The sequence below is a fragment of the Sciurus vulgaris genome (genome assembly GCF_902686455.1).
Source record: "Sciurus vulgaris genome assembly, chromosome: 14".
NCBI lineage: Eukaryota > Metazoa > Chordata > Mammalia > Rodentia > Sciuridae > Sciurus > Sciurus vulgaris.
In genome coordinates this window covers 45,025,627-45,047,387 of record NC_136475.1, presented here as the reverse complement: position 1 = coordinate 45,047,387, position 21,761 = coordinate 45,025,627, and the positions used below count along the sequence as shown (strand labels likewise).

General features: G+C 32.6%; 1 protein-coding gene across 4 annotated transcripts in view; it reads left to right on the top strand.

The window, feature by feature from the left end:
* The window catches only part of EHBP1 (EH domain binding protein 1), a 309,286-nt gene that overhangs the window by 47,321 nt on the left and 240,204 nt on the right, over nucleotides 1–21,761 (top strand). For all 4 annotated transcript variants that reach the window (XM_079109672.1, XM_079109674.1, XM_079109673.1 and 1 more), the window contains exons 3-5: nucleotides 1,983–2,040; nucleotides 10,602–10,697; nucleotides 15,901–15,954. In XM_079109672.1, coding sequence (XP_078965798.1) covers nucleotides 1,983–2,040; nucleotides 10,602–10,697; nucleotides 15,901–15,954 — 208 coding nt within the window. The remainder of the gene's footprint in view (nucleotides 1–1,982; nucleotides 2,041–10,601; nucleotides 10,698–15,900; nucleotides 15,955–21,761) is intronic.

Genomic DNA, 21,761 nt, shown 5'->3' with positions numbered 1-21,761 from the left:
TTCATAGTAACTCATCTCTTTTGCCTATAATTCAGCACTTCCTATACTGGCCATCCTACTTAGTGGAAGTGTTCTCTGGAAGACTTACCAAATAAGTCACTGGTTTTATTTTACATTTTGTCTTTAAAGCCTGATATTTGATGGGAACTAGGCTGTCTTGAATGCAAAAACATCATTCTTCTATTGAATTATACCATCTTGCTTATCATTACCATTGAAAACATTGTACATTTGTTTAGATAGCACCTTAGTTGAATACTTTCAATATTGGTACCTTCTTCTTATATTCTTATATTATACATGCTTTTATTCTTTGCATGTATATAAACATTTCTTAAATGGTAGTTTAGCCAGATATGAAACTCTAGGGTGGCAGCTATTTTCCCTTAGCAGTTATTATTAGCTTGATTGAGTTTTGGGTCTTTGTAGCTAATGAGAAGTCTGCTGTTAGTATAATTATTCCTGTCAGTGCCTTTTATGATTTCTCTCTTAATTCTTACTGTTTTGTACTTTAATTGGAATGTATACAGATGCAGTTTTGTTTTTATTTATACTGTTTATTTCTTGATGTATATTTTCTTTCTAAGAAAATATATACCCTACCCCTGCCTTTTTTCAAGTCTGGAATATATTTCAGCATTGCCTCTCCCCACTGTTCTAAATTTCTAGAATTTCTATCAGGTGTATGTGCTTCTCAATTAATCTACAGTATCTTTTACCTTTTAAAATGTTCTTATCACTTTATTTCTCTGTTACATTCTGGGTCATTTTCTCAGTAGTATTTTTCATTGGACAGTTCTTTTTTTGGATAGCAGTACAGGTTTGTAGGAGGATCACTGGGTGAGAAGTTTAAGACTAGTGACCTTTTATGTATATATCTATGTATATGTGTATGTATTGAATTAAATAAGAGGAAAAGTCCTCACTGAAGGTGAGGAATTCTAAGATAAAATAAAAGGGACATATAAAGTGGTAAAGGTCACCAAGATGAATATAATGTTCTATTTTTGATTAAGATAAAACTTTTTTTTTTTTGGTGGTACTGGAGGATGGAATCCAGGGCCACATGCTAAGGAAGATGCTTTTTAAGTAAGTTTTTAAAAGATGAAAATATAATTAAAGTAACTGAAAATCAGAGTCTCAATGTTTTCTGTAAGCGCCAAAGAGAACTTGGTTGTATTAACTACAAATGTATTATTTTTACTTTGTCTTAGTAAAGGGTAAAATGGAAAGAGGTCTGAGAAATAGAAGACCTGAATTTTGGATGTGGTTCTGCCAAGCTTTTCATTAGTTACTTAACATTGCCAGGTTTTTTTCCCACCCCCAGTGCTGGGGATTGAACCCAGGGCCTTGTGCAGGTGAGGCAAACACTTTATCAACTGAGCTGTATCCCCAGCCTTACGTTGCCAGTTTTTTAAGCTTTTAAAATGGAGGTAATACTTTGCCTATTTTTTAGTACTGTGTTGTTTTAATGAAGATATTGAGATGATTATTAAAATGTTTTAAAAACGATAAGCATTGCTCGTAAGATATGGAGATGAAAAAGTAGTGTAACCCATAGGTTTAAATTATTTTGAAAGTGCCGATTTTATGCTTATCTTTCTCTATAAATGGGAAAATATATTAGAAATATGGTACTAATATTTTGGAGAAGATATGCAATAGTAATCAATTCCAAATACTCTATTTAAAATAGTATCCAGTTCTAAATATTCTATTTGACTTGGCTTTTCTTAGTGACTTAACTTGCTAATGTACTTTTAGAATAGTATGTGGATGAAACTAGTTAAATTAGATCACAATGTATTCGGTATCTACTATATTTGAATATAGAGCTGTATTGTAAGACTAATTTTCCTGTATAATCTAAAGCAGATGACACCCCCACTTTTGGGGGACACTTTCACCCTTTTAAAGACACCAAAGTAAACTATTAATTAGATAACTTAAATAATATTTAAATTCTTTTTCCTCTTTGGCAGGCAACCAGATAAACTGGTGGTAGTTTGGACAAGAAGAAGTAGAAGGAAGTCTTCTAAGGTTAGTCTTTTTTCTAAATTTCTTGCCCAAATATTGAATTCAACTTTTAGTCAAAAATTTAAGCTTTTCTTGTCCTATTTTAGAATATTTTAAATATTACTTGATCTTTTGTTTTTTTGTATTAGCTAATCTACTCAAAGTAGAATGATCAGGCCCTGAAATCTTTTAATTGCAGTTTTTAAAGTGGGAGCCAGATGCCTGAGCTTTGATATTGAATTTTGTAACTAGTATGGTTTGAATGTGTCCCCTCCAAAATTCAGGTGTTGCCTATCATGTATTAGGAATTGGGGTCCTTAGAAGGTGATCAGGCCATGAAGGCTTCTTCCCCCTCATGAATGGAATTAGGTTCCCTTATAAAAGGGCTTGAGGGAGGCAGTTCATTCCTTTTTGCCCATCTGCCTTATGCCATGTTAGGGTTCAGTAAGAATGCCCTTACTGGATTCTGATGCCTTGATCTTGGACCTCCCAGCTTCCACAATAATGAGGAAATGAATGTCTGCTCTTTATAAATTATCCTGTTTATGGTATTTTGTTAGAGTAGCACAAATGTGTTGAGACAGTAGCCTAGAGCAACATAATGGTTATTTGACTTCTCTGTAAGTGTTAAAAAATTAATGATTAATCAGATACCACTTAAAGAATTGTACCTAGGATTAATTTTCTTCAGATCCCAAGAGGAGTTGGATATTCAAGATTTTAATTTTTTTGTACTGATAGTTTTATACATGAGGTATAATGTATATATTTTAATTATATAATTCATTGAGTTTTGATCACTATGTATTCTTGTATAATTACCACTCCTATCAAGATACAGACTATCTTCATTACTTTTTTTCTTTTGTTCCTCTTCCAATCAGTTCCCAACCCTGTCACCTTACACTGACTGTTATTGAATTTTATGTAAAATAGTACAGAAGTTCTATTTTATGTATGACTTCTTTTGTTCAATATAAAGTTTTTGAGCTTATTTATGCTCTTTTGTCTTTTAGTAGTTTGTTTTATGCCAAGTAGTATTCCATTGTGTGAATATACCGTGCTTTAATTATCTTTTCCTCTGTTGATGAACATTTATTTTGTTTCTAGTTTTGTACTTTCATGAATATTGACTTGTGAATAAAGCTACTGTACACATTATTGTTCAAGTATTTGGGGGGCAACATACCTGATGATGTAATCCTGGGTAATAAAATAGGATTTTTTAAAAGTTTTTAAGAAATTGCCAAGCACTCCCAACAGCAATACAGAAGTTTTAAGATGCTTCACATCATGAGCAGCATTTTCTTTACAGCATACATTTACAGTTTTGGGGGCGTTTTATATCTATTTACCTATGAGAAAGGGGTCTAAAAATAAACATAGAGTCTTCTGTATGTCAGTATTGCTGAGTGGGTCTTAAGCTTTTGTGGAAAGGACTAGAATGTTATCCAGTAAATATAATAGATGAATATGGCTATATCTATAAACTTTAGAAGTAGATCCTACATGTTTTTAGCTACAAACAGAAAAGTTTCTCCCTTTTGGTAATTAGGTAGCAATTATTTTCTAAAAGAAAATTATAGAACATAATGTAATACTTTAGATTATAGGTTAATTAAAAATACTCATATCTGATGTTAAGCATACTTTTTAAAATTTATTTTTATTTTTGAAGGTATTCAAATAAGTTTTCCATTTGTTCTAGGCTCTTTTTCATATTGTATCAAATATTATTTTAATCCAGATCACAAAATACAAACATGAGGCTACAGGTTGATTTTCTCAGAATGTGGTATTTTCTAGAAGAAATTACTTCTTGTTGGACTCATTTTCCAGGGGGAATGCTTTTAATGTTTCAAAACCATTCTGTATATAGTCATCCTTCCCAATCCATGGGTTCCACATTCGTAGATTGAACCAACTGTGGATTGAAAATATTTGAGAAAAGAAATTGTGACTCTACTGAGCATGTGTGGATTTTTTTCTTGTCATTATTCCCTAAACAGTATAGTACAACAACTAGTTACATAGCATTTACATTAGTCATATGGAGGTGATTTAAAATATATGATAAGATATGCATAGGTGATAATTAAGCATCTATGGATTTTGGTGTCCAAGGAGGGTCCTGGAACCCAATCCATCCCTCTTGGGTACCGAGGGATGACTGCACTTTAGAATCACTGTGCTTTCTTTTGAAATACTGCAGATGTACTCTTTTGGACATCTGATTATGACAACTGATACTGTGTTGAACTTATTACAACATATACATAGTATATTCAAGTATCTATGAAAGTGCTGTTTTATAAATTGTATGTAATAAATAAATAAATAAAAATTGGTTCCAGAAACTATGATATTCTAAAAGTAAATAACTTTTTGAAAAAAATTTTGAGAAACTTGAGATCCTTCACATTTTGAAATTTTTAAAAAAATTTTTTGAAAGTTATAGATGGACACACCTTTATTTATTTTTTTATGTTATGCCAAGGATCCCATTGCCTCACACATGCTAGGCAAGCACTGTACCAGAGAGCCATAACCCCAGCCTGATGTTTTGAAATTCTTGAAGAAAAAAAAAGTTTGTCCCCACCAGTTTTTTTAAAGTTAGCTATCAATTATATTAAATACAAAGACTAGAACTTTTTTTTTCTTTTCTGAAAGACTCTTCTGTTTCCTGATGCTATTTCTTTAAGATATACATTATTTGCTGCTAAGTACCATTGAAATCACTTAGGGGCACAGATCTCTGCAAGCATTGGCCAAAAAACATTCTAGTTTTTGCTTTTAAAAGCGTTTGAGCTACACCGTAATCTTTTTGTTTCTGTTATCTCTTTATGTATCTTTTTGTTTTTCTTATCTCTATGTATCTATAAATATATCTATATGTTAGAAATGTTTATATGTACTTATGTTTATGTATACATATATATATACATAAATTCAGAACAGGTGGATGAATTATTTCACTGTCATATTAACATATTTAAAATTTACTAATGTTATTGTTCATTTTCTGTTAATAAATGTATGTTTTTTAGATAAATGTTCAAATAACTCATTGCAGATTTATTTTGATTCAGAAAAAATAATTTCCAGGGATTCAAAACGCAATATGCACTTCCCCATCTCCTCAAGTCCTCACATTTATAACAAAGACTTTAATCAGGCTGCAGTTGATTTGTACATTCTTAAATAATTCATTTTTCAGTAGTATATGTGACAACAGAAAGCAGGGCAGTTATGATAAATTAGAAAAATTTAATATTTCTATGCTCTTAAATTCTGTTTTGTAACTAGAAATTTAAACTTGCAGAGAAATGGGAGAATTCCAAAGGGGATACAGCTTTAAAATCCTCACCAGTTTTTTTGATGGCATTGCCACCTTTCATTTCCTTGATTTGTAATTGTGCTATAGTTTTTAAATATGTATCCTTCTATGTCAAGAGGAAGGGTATACCTTCAGCTTTGTTTATTGGCAGTGATGTTGGCAACACTAGCTGACTTTATATGTGACATCTTAAACATATGGGTATGTGCAGTTTTAAAAATCAAAAACTATTGGCTTAACAAGTGTATGGCAATCGTAAATTTTTAGTGAAATATTTTAATTTTTCTGGAATCAGAAATAACAGTGCTTATTAATTGTATTTATTTACACACTAGGTACCAATCTTTTAGGAAAGGCATGACATGAAATAATTAGAAAGTAAGGTATTCTTATAGAGTTAGTACCCTAAATTGAGAAATGTTACATTTTTCCCTAAGCCTGATTTTGGTAGATGTCACAGAATCTGTTAAGTGATCTAAAAAATGAGAAAAACTATAGAGGGTCCTGGGTAACATGTTCTAATCTCTTATCTGCATTAGAATTTTGGCATATGATTAAATAACCTCACTTTCCTAACAATATGAAGGAGATAAATAACTGGACATGTTTATGTGTGTCATTCTTTTTTAGAGTAAATCTTTCTGTTATTCTGAATTTAAAAACTAATCAGGGTTCTTATAGTGCGATATTTACCAATGATGTGCTTTTTTTATATCAGTCTCTTGAGAACCTAAATTACAGGTTAGTAGGATTAGTTGTTTATTACCAGAGCTAGTTTTAGTTACCTGTATTATAGACTTATTTTTCTAGCTTCAGACTCTTGAAATACTACTGTTTGAGGTAGAAATTGTATTAAGTTCTTGGAAAATATGAATAACATTTTTTTTTCATGTTTGTCACATTTTGTACATCCTTAATTTCTTCTCCATTATACTTTCCTGATCCTGTATTTTTCTATCTAATGTATAATAATTAGGTAATGATGTAACACTGGCACTGACCATACTCATTATCGGCTACTTAACTAGGGTAATTATCATTGTTAGTGTCTTAACTCAGTCAGGTTGTACAGGCCCAAAAGAAATATCAGAAAGAGATCTAACTTAGGTGGACCTTTTTTTCTGGGATGAGAGATACAGAATAGAATGGTAGGAAATGTGGCAGCTTTCAGCTCAGGAACTAGCATACTTCCATCTTATTTTATTAAAAAAAAAAAAAAGATTTTTGTTTGGTAAGCAGATTGTATTTTTGTTTGCTCAACAATCTATCATTTCCTGATCCAAGACTGATTTTTGAAAGGGATTATCTAGAGGACCAGATTTTAGGGTACGTGAGGAAATCATCTGAAACCACCATCTCGAACAGTTGTTAGGAGGATTCTACATTCCCTGCTTTTCCCATTTCATTATTGTGTCATACACAGAAATGTTGTCTTTAGAGATAAAAGTCTGTTTTCTTGACTACTGCCTGAATCAGTGATAGAACTGCAAATGATATGAGTTGGGTAAAGAACTCTGAATCATGGAATGGGGGTTCTCCTACTAATTACTAGTTATCAGTTCAGGCAAGCCATCTACTCTTCGCTTTGCTTAGTTTCCTTGTCCAGACCTAAGTTGTCCAGACCTTCTTGTTTAAAATTCTTTGATGGTAACTTTTTTTTTTTCCCCTCCATTGAGAATGTTACAAACATTCCATCCTTTCTGCAGTGGCTAATGAGAAAGGTTCAGTTTATACTCTTTCTTTTTATGTTTCTATTGTATAGGGAGGCTATGAAAATGTAATTCTGGGGAACTTTCAGCTATCAATAGGCATGGAAATAAGGAACTAGGGGAATCTCTGCAAAAGATTTTTTAAGTTATTTTTTTAGTTGTAGATGGACACAATACCTTTATTTATTTATTTTTATGTGGTGCTGAGGATTGAACCCAGTGCCTCACACGTGTTAGGTGAGTACTCTTCCACTGAGCTACAGCCCCAGCCCGGAAGATGTTTTTTAATCAACAAAATTTAGCTCTTTACCTTTGGCTTGCTGTGCTAAGTCTTTCATGGTGAGTCTCTACTTCCTTCTTCTACCTGAAGTTTTGTAATGAGGGCAATGGAGAGGGAAGAGAAGGAGAATTATTGACAATCTGTGAGTTAGATTTGGGGTACACTATTAAACATATCTTCTGTCATTTTAACTAATAAGATTTTATAAGATTGGCATGGATAAAAGATTCCATGATCTTTATCTGTTTTCATTTCCGTGACCTGGGTTCAAATTCAAATTCTGCCTACTTACATGCTGTGAGATCTGATCAAATTTTGCCTTAGATTCCTTATCTGTTGTATCTGCTCTCTGACATGCATCTGCATTCGTATACTCTTAATTTCTTTTCTTTTATTATGGAAAAATGGACTTCCAAAAAAGGCCAAGTTGCTTCATTGTTTTCTGTTAAGGACAATACTCCAGCTATTCTCTCTTCCACATTATTAAGTTTTCCCTCTCCACTAGATATTCCCCATGAGCCTCAGAACATTTTTCTCTTAAAAAAATATCTTCTGATACTGTTTATCCCCAAGCACTAACCTGTTTTTGTTTTTTTCTTTTTTCTTTCCCTTCCAGCAAAACATCTCAGAAGAGTTGAATGTATTTCCTGTCTTTAATTTCTTTCCTACTATTCTTCCTTGAATTCATTATCAGGCTTTTGTGCTCACCACCACATTGACTCTGCTCTTATAAAGTTAATGTTTCTGCTTTGTAAAATCCAGGGGTCATTATCAGGCCTTATTCTATTTGACCTACCATTAACATTTGGCCCAGGTAATTGTTTCCTTTCCCTTGAAAATTTTTCTATCCTAGAATATCATGCACTCCTGGTTTTTCTTCTACTTCAGTGACAGACAACATTTCTTTGATTTGTTAATGCGCTCCAATGCTCAGTCTCTGGACCTTTATATTCTCAACTTGTATTCACTCCCTTGGGATCATAAGCACTCTTAAGCTCCAAGTATCACCTTTATGCTCTTAATTCCCAAATTTGGAACTCTAGAATCATATATTCGAGCTGTCTGTCTGAACATTCACACTTACATATCTAAAAGGCAACTCAGATTTAATGTGTGTAAAATTGAACTCCTGAACTTATTTGCCAAACCTATCCTTCCCACAGTCTTGCCTCATATACACTTACAGCAATTTCTTTCTTCTAGTTGGTCAAGGACAAAAGCTTTAGAATTAGTCACAGCCAAATCATCATCAGCTCTCCCCTTCCTTCCTTTTTTTTTTTTTTTTTTTTTTTTTTTTGTGCTGGGGATTGAACCCGGGAACCCAGGAGCACTTTACCACTGAGCCACATTCCAGCTTTTAATCGAATGATTGACTGATTGGCAGGGTCTTGCTAAGTCGCTGAGGCTGGCATCCAACTTGTGAAACTCTTGCCTCAGTCTTCTGAATCGGTGGTTTTCCAAGCATGCATTACCATGCCTGGCTTGCAGTACCTACTCCTACTTTTTTTTCTTTATTTGCACTAGCTTCTTAATTGGTTTCCGCTCTTTTCTCTCCATGTCTGCAGTTTGTTCTGGACACATTAACCAAAATAAATTTGTTGAAACATAATTTAGCTATTTATTTCTCTGCTTAAAAACTTCCAATGACTTTCTGTTTCATGCAAATTACAAACCAATGTCTTTGTAATGACCTACCAGGACTTTATATGATTGGGCCCTCCATTATTTCTTTGGCCTCATCTCCTACTTCTCTCCTCTTGACCACTTAGCTTCAGCCTCATTGTCCTTGTTTGTTATTTAAGTGCATCAGTGCTAGTTGCTGTTTTTTTTTTCCTCTAGAAAGCTCTTCTTATGTATTTACATGTCCAGTTTTCTTCTTCTTATAGCCTTAACTCAAGTATCACCTTCTCAACAAAACTGACTACCTGTTAAAATATTACTTTCTTTCCTTCCTTCATCCTTCTTCCCTACTTTGTTTTTTCTCTTTAACACTTAACTTACACCTAATATACTGTATATTTTACATACTTATTTTATTTGTCCATCTCTTCCTACTTATACTATAAACTCCACTAAGGCAGATTTTTTTTTCACTACTCCTATGCCTAGAACCATGCTTGGCAAATAGTATGAATCAAGTGAATGAATGAATGAATAGTAGTTACCTTATAGGATGCTCTATCAGATTAAATGAGTTTAACATAATTAAGTTAAACTCATTGTTAGAACCTGGACTAAAACATAGAAAGTGCTCTGTGTTACCTTTTATTACCTTCACAGTATACCCATGGATAGTCCTCTAGCCCATAGAGATGAAGACTTGATTGAGATATATATTGACTTACCATCTTCCATCAGCTCACCCCACAATTTGGAGTGTTGGAGGTTCCTTAGGGTACCTTGATAATCAAGATTTATAAGGGGAAAAATAATCTCCCAAATTTTAAGTATTAGAATATTAGAAATATTGCCTGGAAAAAATGCTGTTTTTCTTTACTTGCCCCAATGGATAAACATTGTAGTTTAGTGGAAAATGAACTTAAATACAAAGCGCACAGCTATTTTTTCCTCTTTTCTTTTCTTTTTCTTTTAAGACAGAGTGTCGACCTCTGTGTTGCCTATGCTGACCTTGAACTTCTGGGCTCAAGTGATCCTCCTGCCTCAGCCCTGCTGAGTAGTTGGGACTATAAGTGTGCACCACTATACCTGATTAGTAGTCTTTCTTTTAAAGAATTAATTTGTCTTTAAGTTCTTAGTCACAAAAGTATTTTTCCTAACAAAAGTATTATACAATTAATAATAGCTTTGGAAAATATGGGAGCTGGGTGCTATGGCACATGCCTATAATCCCAGCTAGAGGCTGAGGCAGGAAGACTGAAAATTTGAGGCCTGCCTCAACAATTTAGTGAGACCCTGTCTCAAAATAAGAAATAATAAGACCTGGAAATGTGACTCAGTGGTAAGGTACTCCTGGCTTTTAATCCCCAGTATGGGGGTAGTGGAAGGAGAGAGAAAGATCTTATTTTTGCATCTTTGTTTTTTCAGTATGTGTGTATATGAGGATGCAGGTTTGTTTATAGATAATAATCTCTAACTCTCATGTGATGTGGCTTGTCCTGGTCCAGCTGTATGTCTTAAAATTTTTATTTTACTAATCATTTTTGTTTCAGGGAAACTATAGATATAATGGATAGCAAAATAAGGTCAATAAACTCATGTAAATTATTAACATTGCATTTCCTGTACTTCATATTGGTAGGCTCATAGCTGGCAACCTGGAATAAAGAATCCATACCGTGGTGTTGTTGTATGGCCTGTTCCTGAAAACATTGAAATCACTGTAACGCTTTTTAAGGTAAGTTCTATTATTATAAGTTGTAAAATTTATTATACACCATGGTTCTAAATGAGAGAACATTTCATTATTCATTGTTTCATACATTTGTATCCAATCTGGTATCTAATGTACAATATTTTTAGGAATATAGGAATTTATTATAATGTAAAGCATCTATGCATTTATGCTCTTTGGAGATTATTTTGAAGTTGTTACAGTTAAGATTAGCTGAGATACTTCTTTTATCACTTCCTACATTGGATTCACAGGAATCTTTGAAGCAATTTTCTTGTGAAAAGCTGAGCTTTATAAAATACTTTGTTCTGCCCCGCATTTTGTTAGTCTTTTTTGATAATGAGTTGTTTAAAATTGGTTTTCAATAAATACTTTACTAATGGTAATGTAACAAGACATGTTTATAATTGATATTTGGCAAATATTTTATTGCTATTAATATGAGTATAGTACTTATCAACAAATTCTGGTTGTAAATTCAAAGCACATATTCAAAAACATAACTGTTCATGTGCCTTTCTGCTTGTTTTGTATTTGTTTTTTCTTTAAAATCTACCATATTTTTTGAAACTTTAAAAATACTCTGCACACTAAGCACTGGAGTATTTACTTTCCTAACCAACTCTTTACTTGCTCCTAAAACATGGTGAGACAGATATGTCCTAGTTTTAGCTTTTTGGAGTATGGTGGAATTAGAAAATAAAAGCTTTATTTCCTCTCCAAATGATTCAGATTAGGAAGTTACTTTTCCAGAAGGACAAGAGAGAAGAGGGCATCTCATTAAGCATAATTTAGTAATATGAAATTTGTAAAAATCCACTAACTATATTAGGACATGAAATTAAAGTAGAGCAAAGTGAAATTAAAGCTGAGTGTGAAATCACTGTGTTAAAAAGTACTTTTGATTTTATGATCCAAAATATTAATTCATTTCAATATTCAGAAAGTACTGTTGAGATCCGTAGAAAAAAACAATATGATGAGTGTTAGTGCACTGGCCCATAGATGAAGTATTATTTTTTTAAACATTTTTATTTGCAGATGGACATAATAACTTTATTTATTTATTTATTTATTTATTTATTTATTTATTTTATTTGGTGTTGAGGACTGAATCCAGTGCCTCACACATACTAGGCAGGCACTCTGCTACTGAGCCATAACCCTAGCCCTGAAGTATTATTTTTAAATACTCTGTATTTCATACTGTTTTATAAAAGATTCTTAACATATTACATGTATTTTTTAGTATTGATGTTACTCTTATTGACATTGAAACATTAGTTGATTGTACTTGTCATCACACACACACACACACACACACACACACACACACACACACACACACACACACACACACACACACCCTCTCTTTTTTTCCAGGATAGTCAGAACCTCTATTGCTCTTCTACCAAATATCTTATAAGCCTGTTATTAAACCCTCTTCTCCATGATTCTTCTACTGGAATTAATATGCTAAGCTGGTTGGTTAAGAGCAATACTTTCAGAATCTCTATATGTTTAGTTCATTTAATTCTCAAAGCAACCCTAAGATTCTATCGTTATTTCCATTTTAATTATAAGGAAACAGACTAGAAAGGAAGGTAACTTGCTTAAATATCCTGTTAATCCTATTCTTTCCTCTTTGCCTATTCTGTATTCACAAGTTACGAATATTGACTACACCAGCAAGATGTGGCATTCTCAAGGAAGACTTTTAAGTACTTTCTTAAATATGTTGATTTAGTCTTTTGTTTATATTGCTTAGGCAAATGAGTGGACTTAGTTTTACAACTTTAAAAAAAAAAGTGATAAAGAACAAGGAGTTAGAATGGAGCTGTTCGATAGCTGACAGCCATGTGTTTGGGAAAAGAATATGCACTGACTGATTTTGAGCTGAAGTGACTGTTGAAAGATATTGCTTGGAGGGTTAGGAGTTAGTGTAGTTTTTGAGTAGTGATGAGGATGTTCCCTGTGTCCTTGATAATCACTGAACTTGGCCTTCTGGTGTTAGGACATAGGGGAAACAAAACAAAACAAAACAAAAGATCTCTTCCTTCCCAGTTTGTTATATTCAGCATTTCTTATCTATTATACAATTGGAGCAACCTTGTGACCATTTTCAATATTTAAGTGAGTTTTCAACTGAATTTTTATCATCCTGACTCTCCCATGCTCTCAGAATTCTAATAGAAAAGCGAGAAGTACAGAACAAAATGAAACAACTTCAATCTTTTCATGGCAACTTTTGGATCTTGTTTTTGAGCAGAATTTAAAAATAATTCAAGTGAAAAAATATTTATATTTTCCCCTTTCTTATACTAAATCCTGTAGTTTATTCAGTCTTGAAATTTACAAATAGCTTCAGTAGAGCCAGTCATGGAGGTATTCTTACAGAGAGATACTTTTTAAGAAGGTAGTCAATATATTTCATTTTTCTGTGATTTATCTTTTATTTATTTATTTATTTGTTTGTTTTTTTCTACTGGATTTTGAACTCAGGACCTCATGCATGCTTTATCAGCCCAATCACTTTTCTGATTTAATTAGAAGTTCATTTCTTATTGGCACCAAAATAGGCAGGTAGATCAATGGTACAGAATAGAGGACATGGACACAAATCCAAATAAATACAGTTTTCTCATACTAGACAAAGGTGCCAAAATATGCAATGAATAAAAGACAACCTCTTCAACAAATGGTTGGGAAAACCAGAAGTTAATTTCTTTAGACTAGCACCTGTTTTTGCAATTTGAATTAAATTGAAAATAGCTGTTTCTAGTAAATTTTTTTAAAATGCCTTTTAGGATTTTAAGAAGGAAAATGGCAACTCTTCAAGCCACTTCAATTTTTCTCTTTAGAGCAGTGCTAAGAGTGAGACAAATAGAGAATAAGATATAAAGAAATCTTAATTGATTCAAGCGAGAAGTCATTCTCATTTATGCTTTTGTCTGGTCAGTAATATAAATAGTTAACTATATAAAGATGCCATTTTTAAGTGCCTTAAAAATGAACATTATTTTTCCTTTCACATCTTTTTACTAACTTTACCCTATCAGATGTTTCTTAGTCTAATTGAAATTATTCCTTACTAAATATTCTTTTAGAGGTAATACATCATCTATGTTTTAGAAAAAATGTTTTATCTACTTAAATATGTCTTAGAATGTATAAGGCACTGTTAAATATTTGTTAGTTTTTGAGACATACATCCATTAATTCACTTACCAAGTACTCTTGAGAAACTGCTGTGTGCCACGTCCTGGGGACATGGTGGTTAAACTGAAACGTAGATTCAAGTCAGACAAATCTGGGATTGCATCATAATGCTTCAACCTTTACTTGTGCACTGTGAGAAATTTTCTCTCTTAGATTTCAGTTTTCTGTTCTATTAAATGGAAGTGAAAATATTATGTATGTCAAAACTTGCTGTAATGAATAAGGCACTTAGCACAATTAATAGAATATGGTGTGTGTGCAATAAATATTTTGCATTACTATTATTTTGATACTAATTATGCTGATTTCCTTAAAAAATAAGACAGGTTGGAGGATAATAGGCTGTTCTGTAAATTAGCATTGTTTATGTCTTAAATTCATTATGGAAAACTCCTTCAATCTCTACTTGTAGTCATTGTTCTTCATAAACCTAGTTCATGGGCAGAAATAACTAGGAAAACCGATATCAATTATTCAGCTTCCCTTTCTCTTCTACCCTGGCCTGTCCTCCCTTGCCCAACACCACCAAACACTTCTTTTGGCAGGTTTTTAATCCACCTGCATGAATTTACTCATAAAAATAGTACCTCAATATAACACATACCATACTAAATGTATTACAAAATAAGTAAACAGAAATAATGAAATAACTAAGGAATTGGGGATTTATCTCATAGGTTGTAAGGGACATTAAAGAAATCTGAGTTGTACTAACATGGTCAGAACTACGGCTTGGAAGAGTTAATCTGTGTAGGAGACTAAATGAAAGAGACTAATTGAGAGAATGCTACCATCAATTATATCTTGAAATAGCCAAGGTACAAACTCACCTGTGGCAATAAAAACAGAATAATAATAATAAACTAAAGTAGGATCAATCATAAATGAATGCTTCCCTATAGGAAGCATGTGGGATCTGAGACCCAGAGGGGGAACATCAAAGCCCATCTCCTATCTGTGTATGCTCAGTCTTAGAGTAGAATGATAATTCAAAGCCTGCTCTGCTGAACTATTCTCTCACTGTCTCCATATGTCCATCCTTACCCTACTTGTAAAACCTGAAAGTGAACTTGAATAAGTTAAATGCACAAGTAATGGGACCTCACTACTTTTTCCTCCTTGCCTTTTGCTTTGTTGCATTTACTTATCCTAGTATCTGGAATATGTACAGTCCCATGTAGCTCTGATACTTATTCTCTTGTGAAGCTTTTATTTTCATTCCTGTTAGAAGTAATGTGTTGTTTTCTATTTTCTGGTGAAGCCATTTATTTCATCCATCATATATAAGTATTTAGATTAAAGTTATTGTGTTGTCTTTGAAAGCAGGAGCAATTATGTTTAAACCCATGTAACACCTTTATAAACTTTCATATAATAAGTACTTAATAAATATTTGTCAAATAGAAGTTTGCAAAAATGTGCCTTATTTAAAAAAAAAAAAAAAGATATTGCACTGGGGGTAGTGGGACCCATTTCCCTTTCTCATGTTTCTGTGGCATTTCCAGGGTTAATGGGGAGAAATGGTAGAAGAGTACCAATATCCCATGCTGATTTAACCATTTTGTCTAAATTATGAGTCCCTAGTAATGCTTAGAAGTTCTAAATGTGTATAACCTCTACACTGAATAACACCTTGTTTTGAGTGGTACTTTTGATTTAAAGTACTTTCGGGATAAAACTGAGGACAGAGATTTATAACAGCATTTAATAATCCTAATGAATTGTCTCTCTGTCTCCAATCAGGTTTCTTTTTGTCTTGTCTAGATGCAATGATGGAAAATAGTGATAAGTATCAACAAAAGTAAAAATAGAGAATTTCATAATATAAAACAATGGACTTAAGTTTAGAATAATTATGAAAGTATCATAAGGGTAGGCTATTTTGCTTCTCCCTTTAAAAAAGTTAGTAAAAATTAAAAACAAATTTGTTTGTAATTTCTTAACTGAATTGATTTGACTAAAGATCTGTATTTTGCTTTTGTTATAGGATCCTCATGCAGAGGAATTTGAAGACAAAGAGTGGACATTTGTTATAGAAAATGTAAGCTAGTAGCAAATTTCTTCACCTTTCATGTTTTTTACTTTATGTGTGCATTACTAAGGTCCATGAATGTTTTGACAGTAAGAGAAATGTTTCCTTATGAAAATTAACTAGCAATTTATAGATTTTATAAGTTTTTAATTAAATGATAGTTAATAGAATTATTTTAAAGAAATGCTTTTGTTAAAACTTTATCAAATTATGTGTAATATTTTATGTATCCTGTTTGAGGCTTGATGGCAAAAGTGTCTCAGTTATTTATCTTTTTGTCTGTTTAGCATCATAATGGTGCTTCTCACATAGCAGATACTCATTTAAACATTTATTGAATGAAATCAGAATTACCTTTGATATCTTTAAAGGAAGTGTATATCCAGTGTGATAGTACACACATGTAATCTCAGTGACTTGGGAGACTGAGGTAGGAGGATTGCAAGTTCAAGGCTAGCCTCAGCAACTTACTGAGACCCTGTCTCAAAATAAAAAAATAAAAAGGACTAGGGTTAAAGCCCAGTGGTAAAGGAATCTTGTACTTTTTTCAACAGTGCCTATGCCATTTAAAGAGCTGGGAAGATTAGGGGTCAGATCTGGTCCAAACATAGTAGGGGAGTTCTGATGACTGTATTTCAAGCCACTGCCAATCGTGTTAAAGTTTCACACTTTAACAATTTTGACTTTTTTTCCTAAAAAATATTTTTAGTTGTAGATGGACACAAGAACTTTATTGTATTTAATTATTTTTGTGTGGTGCTGAGGATCAATCCCAGTGCCTCACACATGCTAGGCAAACTCTCCACCACTAAGCCACAACCCCAGTCCAATTTTGGCTTTTTGTAGTGATAGATTTGAGCATTATACCTGAAGTAGTGATTAAAAAAAAAAATCAGCTTTAATTCTCACATCAAGAACTTCTCCCTAAGGAAGGCCTTTGGGTTTTCATGTTTGTAGTTCTATTACACAGCTGAAGTCTTTTAATTTGACATATTAAAGAATTAGCCAGCTGGCCACTTGTCGTGGTGCACACCTATCATTGCAGCTACTTGGGAGGCTCAGAGGAGGATCACAAGTAGAGGCCAGCCTGGGCAACTTAGCAAGACCTTGTCTCAAAATAAAGTTTTTAAAAAGGGCTTGGGATATAGCTGGCATGTAGCTCAGTGGTAGAGGGCTTGTGTGAGGCTCTGGTTCAATCCCCAGTACCACCACCACCTCAACAACAACAACAACAAAAATTAGCTAGTTAAATTTGACTTGTAATTAATGGCAAAGGTATATAAAAACTAATTTTGTATTTGTTTAAAATGATACTCTTATTACCCAATTAATCTTACAGTAAAGACACAGTGGTTCCAAATTTTTGAATAACAGGTTATAAGTTAATCACTGTAGAAACAGTACCAAAAAAAAATTCTTTGATATATATTAGATTTGACCACAAAAGACACTCAAATCTGTGGAATTTTTGGAAAAATAACCTTCATAAATTCTGTATTATACATTTTTAAAGGTATTTTAAAGATCAATAGGGACATATTAAACTTAAAGTTGGGTCTAAGATAAAGAAGTATATATTGGATTATCCTTTCCCTATTGAAGTGGTTTGAAAGTAAAAGAGCTGTGAAAAACTCAGAAACTTATTTTGCTCATTTGCCTGTTCATTACTCAAATGGTTGAAGTTGCTCAAAATCGGACATTAGGTAAGGAAATAAACATAGGAGGAAATTAAAAATGAAATGTTAGAATTCCTTCTAAATGTTTATTAATACATTGATTCACAAAAATATAATAAAATAATATAAATGATTTTTAAATATTATTCATATTGTTCACCTTATAAAAACCAGTGTTTTAATTGAGATATTATAAGAAATTAAGTTTTACTACATAATGATATAACCATGAAAACTTTACTGTGAATGATGTGGTTGATAGAACACTGTGTTTCTATTTTCCCAGCCATCATTCTGCTTTTTAACATTTCTGCTCCCCTGGTTTTTGTTCTTTTTTGTGGTTTTAAGCCCACGTATGTCAATGTAGTTAGTAGGTTCTCTGTGACACATTCCTATACAATTCTGTCTTCATAATTGGTTTGTAAGTTGGATTTGATCACTTAGATAACCTCTTGATGCTGTCGATCAGTTTTTGTAATTATATAAGTAGATTTTTATAGATCAATGAAACAGTCAGTTCGAAGGATTATTTCATGAACCGTTAAATGCTTTAGAAAGAGTTGATGAAAGCGAGTTGTTAAAACCTGCTGTTAAAAGAAGGGTGTGGGTGGTGGGTATCTCATGAAAATCAGAGATCAGTAGAGGAGAGGAAAGGGACCAGGGTGTGGGAGGTAGAGAGGGAGGGGGGAAGTGCTGGGGAGTGATATTGGCAAATTATATTTGTGCATGTACAAATCTGTAACCAATCCTATCATTATGTACAACTATAATTCACCAATAAAAATATGAAAAGGGAAAAAACAGGGCTAAAATTTAAATGGAAAAAAAAAACTGTTGTGAAATCTGGTGTGGATAATATACCTGTAAAAGGTATAAGAGAAATTAGTTCATGAAGATATATTTATGATTCTTGATTATGTGAGAAAATTAAGAATCAACAATTATTCTCAAAGAAGGTGCCATAAAAATTGTTGAATGATGGGGCTGGATTTGTGGCTCAGTGGTAGAGTGCTTGCCTAGCACATGTGAGGGCACTGGTTCGAGTCTCAGCACCACATAAAAATAAGTAAAATAGAGGTATTAAAACAAAAAAAACTGTTGAATGAAATCCACTAATATGTATTGAACAAAGTTTAATTTTTTGGCATCATTTTTTTCTTTCTTTCCTTGAATTACCCATCTCTTTTTCCCAACCAGATCATTTAAAAGGGATTCTAATATAAATACATATTAACCAAGTCAATCTCTTCATATCTGTTTTCATAACAATCTGTGGGGTCAAAGAATTATTTGTTAGACATTTCCTTCTAAATCAAAATTCACTATAAGTAGACAATGCATTTTTCAGTATATTCAGATTTTCCATCTTCATTATCAGTAAAAGCAGTTTGCTTTACTTTGTATTATCTAATGAGGTACTTTTATAAACATTTTCAAACACATGAACCAATATTCATTCATTCATTCAGCACTAAGCATTCACTGAGCTTGTAGTATCCTGGACATTGGTAATAAAGTATAAAACAAAGGACAAATCTTCATGAAGCTTATAATCCTGTGTGTGTGTGTGTGTGTGTGTGTGTGTTTGTGTGTGTGTGTGTGTGTGTGTGTGTGTGTGTGTGAGAGAGAGAGAGAGAGAGAGAGAGAGAAAGTAAAAATTACTGTGTGAAGTATATAGTATGTTAGATAAAATAAATACATGTTAAGTATATAAATATATAGTGCCTTAGGTGCTATGGAGAAAAATAAAGCATGGAAGGAGGGTAAGGATCCTTTGTCTTTTATTCTTATATAGACATAATTTGTTGCTTTATTCCTTATATGGTCTCCAAAAGAGAATCAGGGTATCCTGATCAAATTAAGGTGTATTTTAGCAAGAGAGCTGCATATTGTAAGGTTGAATGTGGGAAAAATTTAACCTTGGGAACGCCTATGTAAACGTTTTCCTAGTTTACAGCTCCTCTCAGTGGTCAATGATGGAATTGACTCTTGCCTGGAGAAGGTGCTATTTCTGTAGATTATCATGTAGCAGCAACATGTTACAATGTTATTTTCTTCCTTATATTTTAAATGTGCTTCCATATTTCATACAGAAGAATTGGTAATTTTGAAGAGCCATAGTCTATTTCTTTCTCTTGTAAAATCTTAATTTTGTTTGAAAGTCTGTTTTGACATGAAAAAAAAGGCATGCTCTTTGAAAGGAATTTTAATGCTTTTCTTTCTTTCAGTCAACAAATTCTGACACTTGATGCTCAATATCTTACAGTAGTAATAGTAATAAAAGTGAAGTTTCATTAAAGATACCATTAAACAAAGAAGTCTCTAAAATATATCACTTTTACAAATTTATTGGGCACTTACTCTGTATCAGGTGCTGTGTGGAATGCTTTATACATATTAGCACATTTGCTGATTGCAACAACTATGAGTCACATATATAACCCTATTTTACAGATAAAGTAAGTCTTAAAAGAGTTTCAGCAACTTGCTCAAGGTTATATAGCTAAAAAGTAAGGATTTTATCCAGTCTTACCTTTCTCCTGGACTTTTGCTCTTAAACCCTAATGAAATAACTGCCTCCATAATGACAAGGATGAAAAGAAATAATTTGAAATTATAGAATCATAAAGACATCTTAATTGATGGTAAACCTTGAGGAAAATACGTATTAGATTAGTAGTCTTTAATTATTATTTATATTCAGTCCAAAACTTCTCTTAGACACTATAAAATGGAATTTTAGAATTTTAGTCACCAAAATTGCGAAGGTATTTTTTTCTCAAGATAACCTTTTTGTATGTGTGTAAAATGCAATGATTTTTATTTCTGATCACAAAGTTTTTGTCTGAACAAAAGATATAGTGCAGTGGTAGAGTGCTTCTTTACCATGTCTGAGGCTCTGAGCATTCTTCTTTGAACCACAAAGCTGTTTATATATCAGTTGACATTTTTGAGGTGATTCCACCACTTATAAACTGTGTGATCTTAGACAAGTTATTCAATCTTTTATAGCCTCTGAATATTCAGGTATAAATGTGTGGTATTAATATCTACTCCATAGGTTACTAAGGATTATAACTAATGTATGCAAAACATCTAGCCTGCCAAGGAGTACTCATTTTTATAACATTCCTTTCTAGAGGACTTAGAAAAATATAAAGGAAAAGAAGTTAGATTTCTAAAGCTATTGTTGCAGGATTTTAGGTTTTTTAAACTCTTTTATAACATGTATGCCTCTGAATAATTTCTAGACTTAACCTTTAAAAAAATGACAAGACAAATTTTAAACACTTCTTCATAGAGGAGAAAAACATTTGCATGTTTTTTCTCTGAAAAGAAATAGTAGAGGTAATTTATCAGACCATAATTTTGTGAAATCAATAGATTTACTTGACTTTAGAAGAAAATTCAAACAAATTTAATAAGATTGGAAATTTTGTTACTTTTATGTTGTTTTATTATTTCAGCTATTATCCCATTTCTATTCTTAGAATAATCTTGACAGGTGTGCCGATTGGGCACACAAACCAACTTAATACAAAAAAAGAAACAGAACAGAGGAATTATAGTACTGTTTTAGAATTAACATAATTAGTATCCCATCCCATTCATCTGAAAGGCTCAAATAACATCGCATAAACATCATCAAGAAAGCATTGAGGATCCAAACTGCCCATCTCACTGGTTACATTTAGAAATAGTGGAAGACTAGCACTCAGAAAACACATTTTGATATTCCACTGAACTCCTCCAAGGAGGACATAGAACCTCAGGTTAATCGCATATAGGTCATTACATTCATTGGGTTAAGAGTTAAAAAAAGAAAAAGAAAAGTAGATGTCTGTTGATCTTTAATGGGGGAACTTGTACATGTGTGTGCTTGTGTGTGTTTTAATATTTTTCTTCTTACTCTCAATTATCTTTTTTTCCTCTAAGCTCACCATTGTCTGTCTTGCCCTTTTGTTCTTTCTTGACATTTTTTTCCTCTGCTTAGGATGCCTTTTTTTCTTCTACCTTTTCTTTTATCTTGAAAACTAATTTTTATAGCCCCTTCCAGAAAATCTTCTCTGACTCTGCTTTACTGTTCTCTAGTAACTCATTTCAGACAAGGGATCTCATTCTAATGTCTGAGTAAAGACG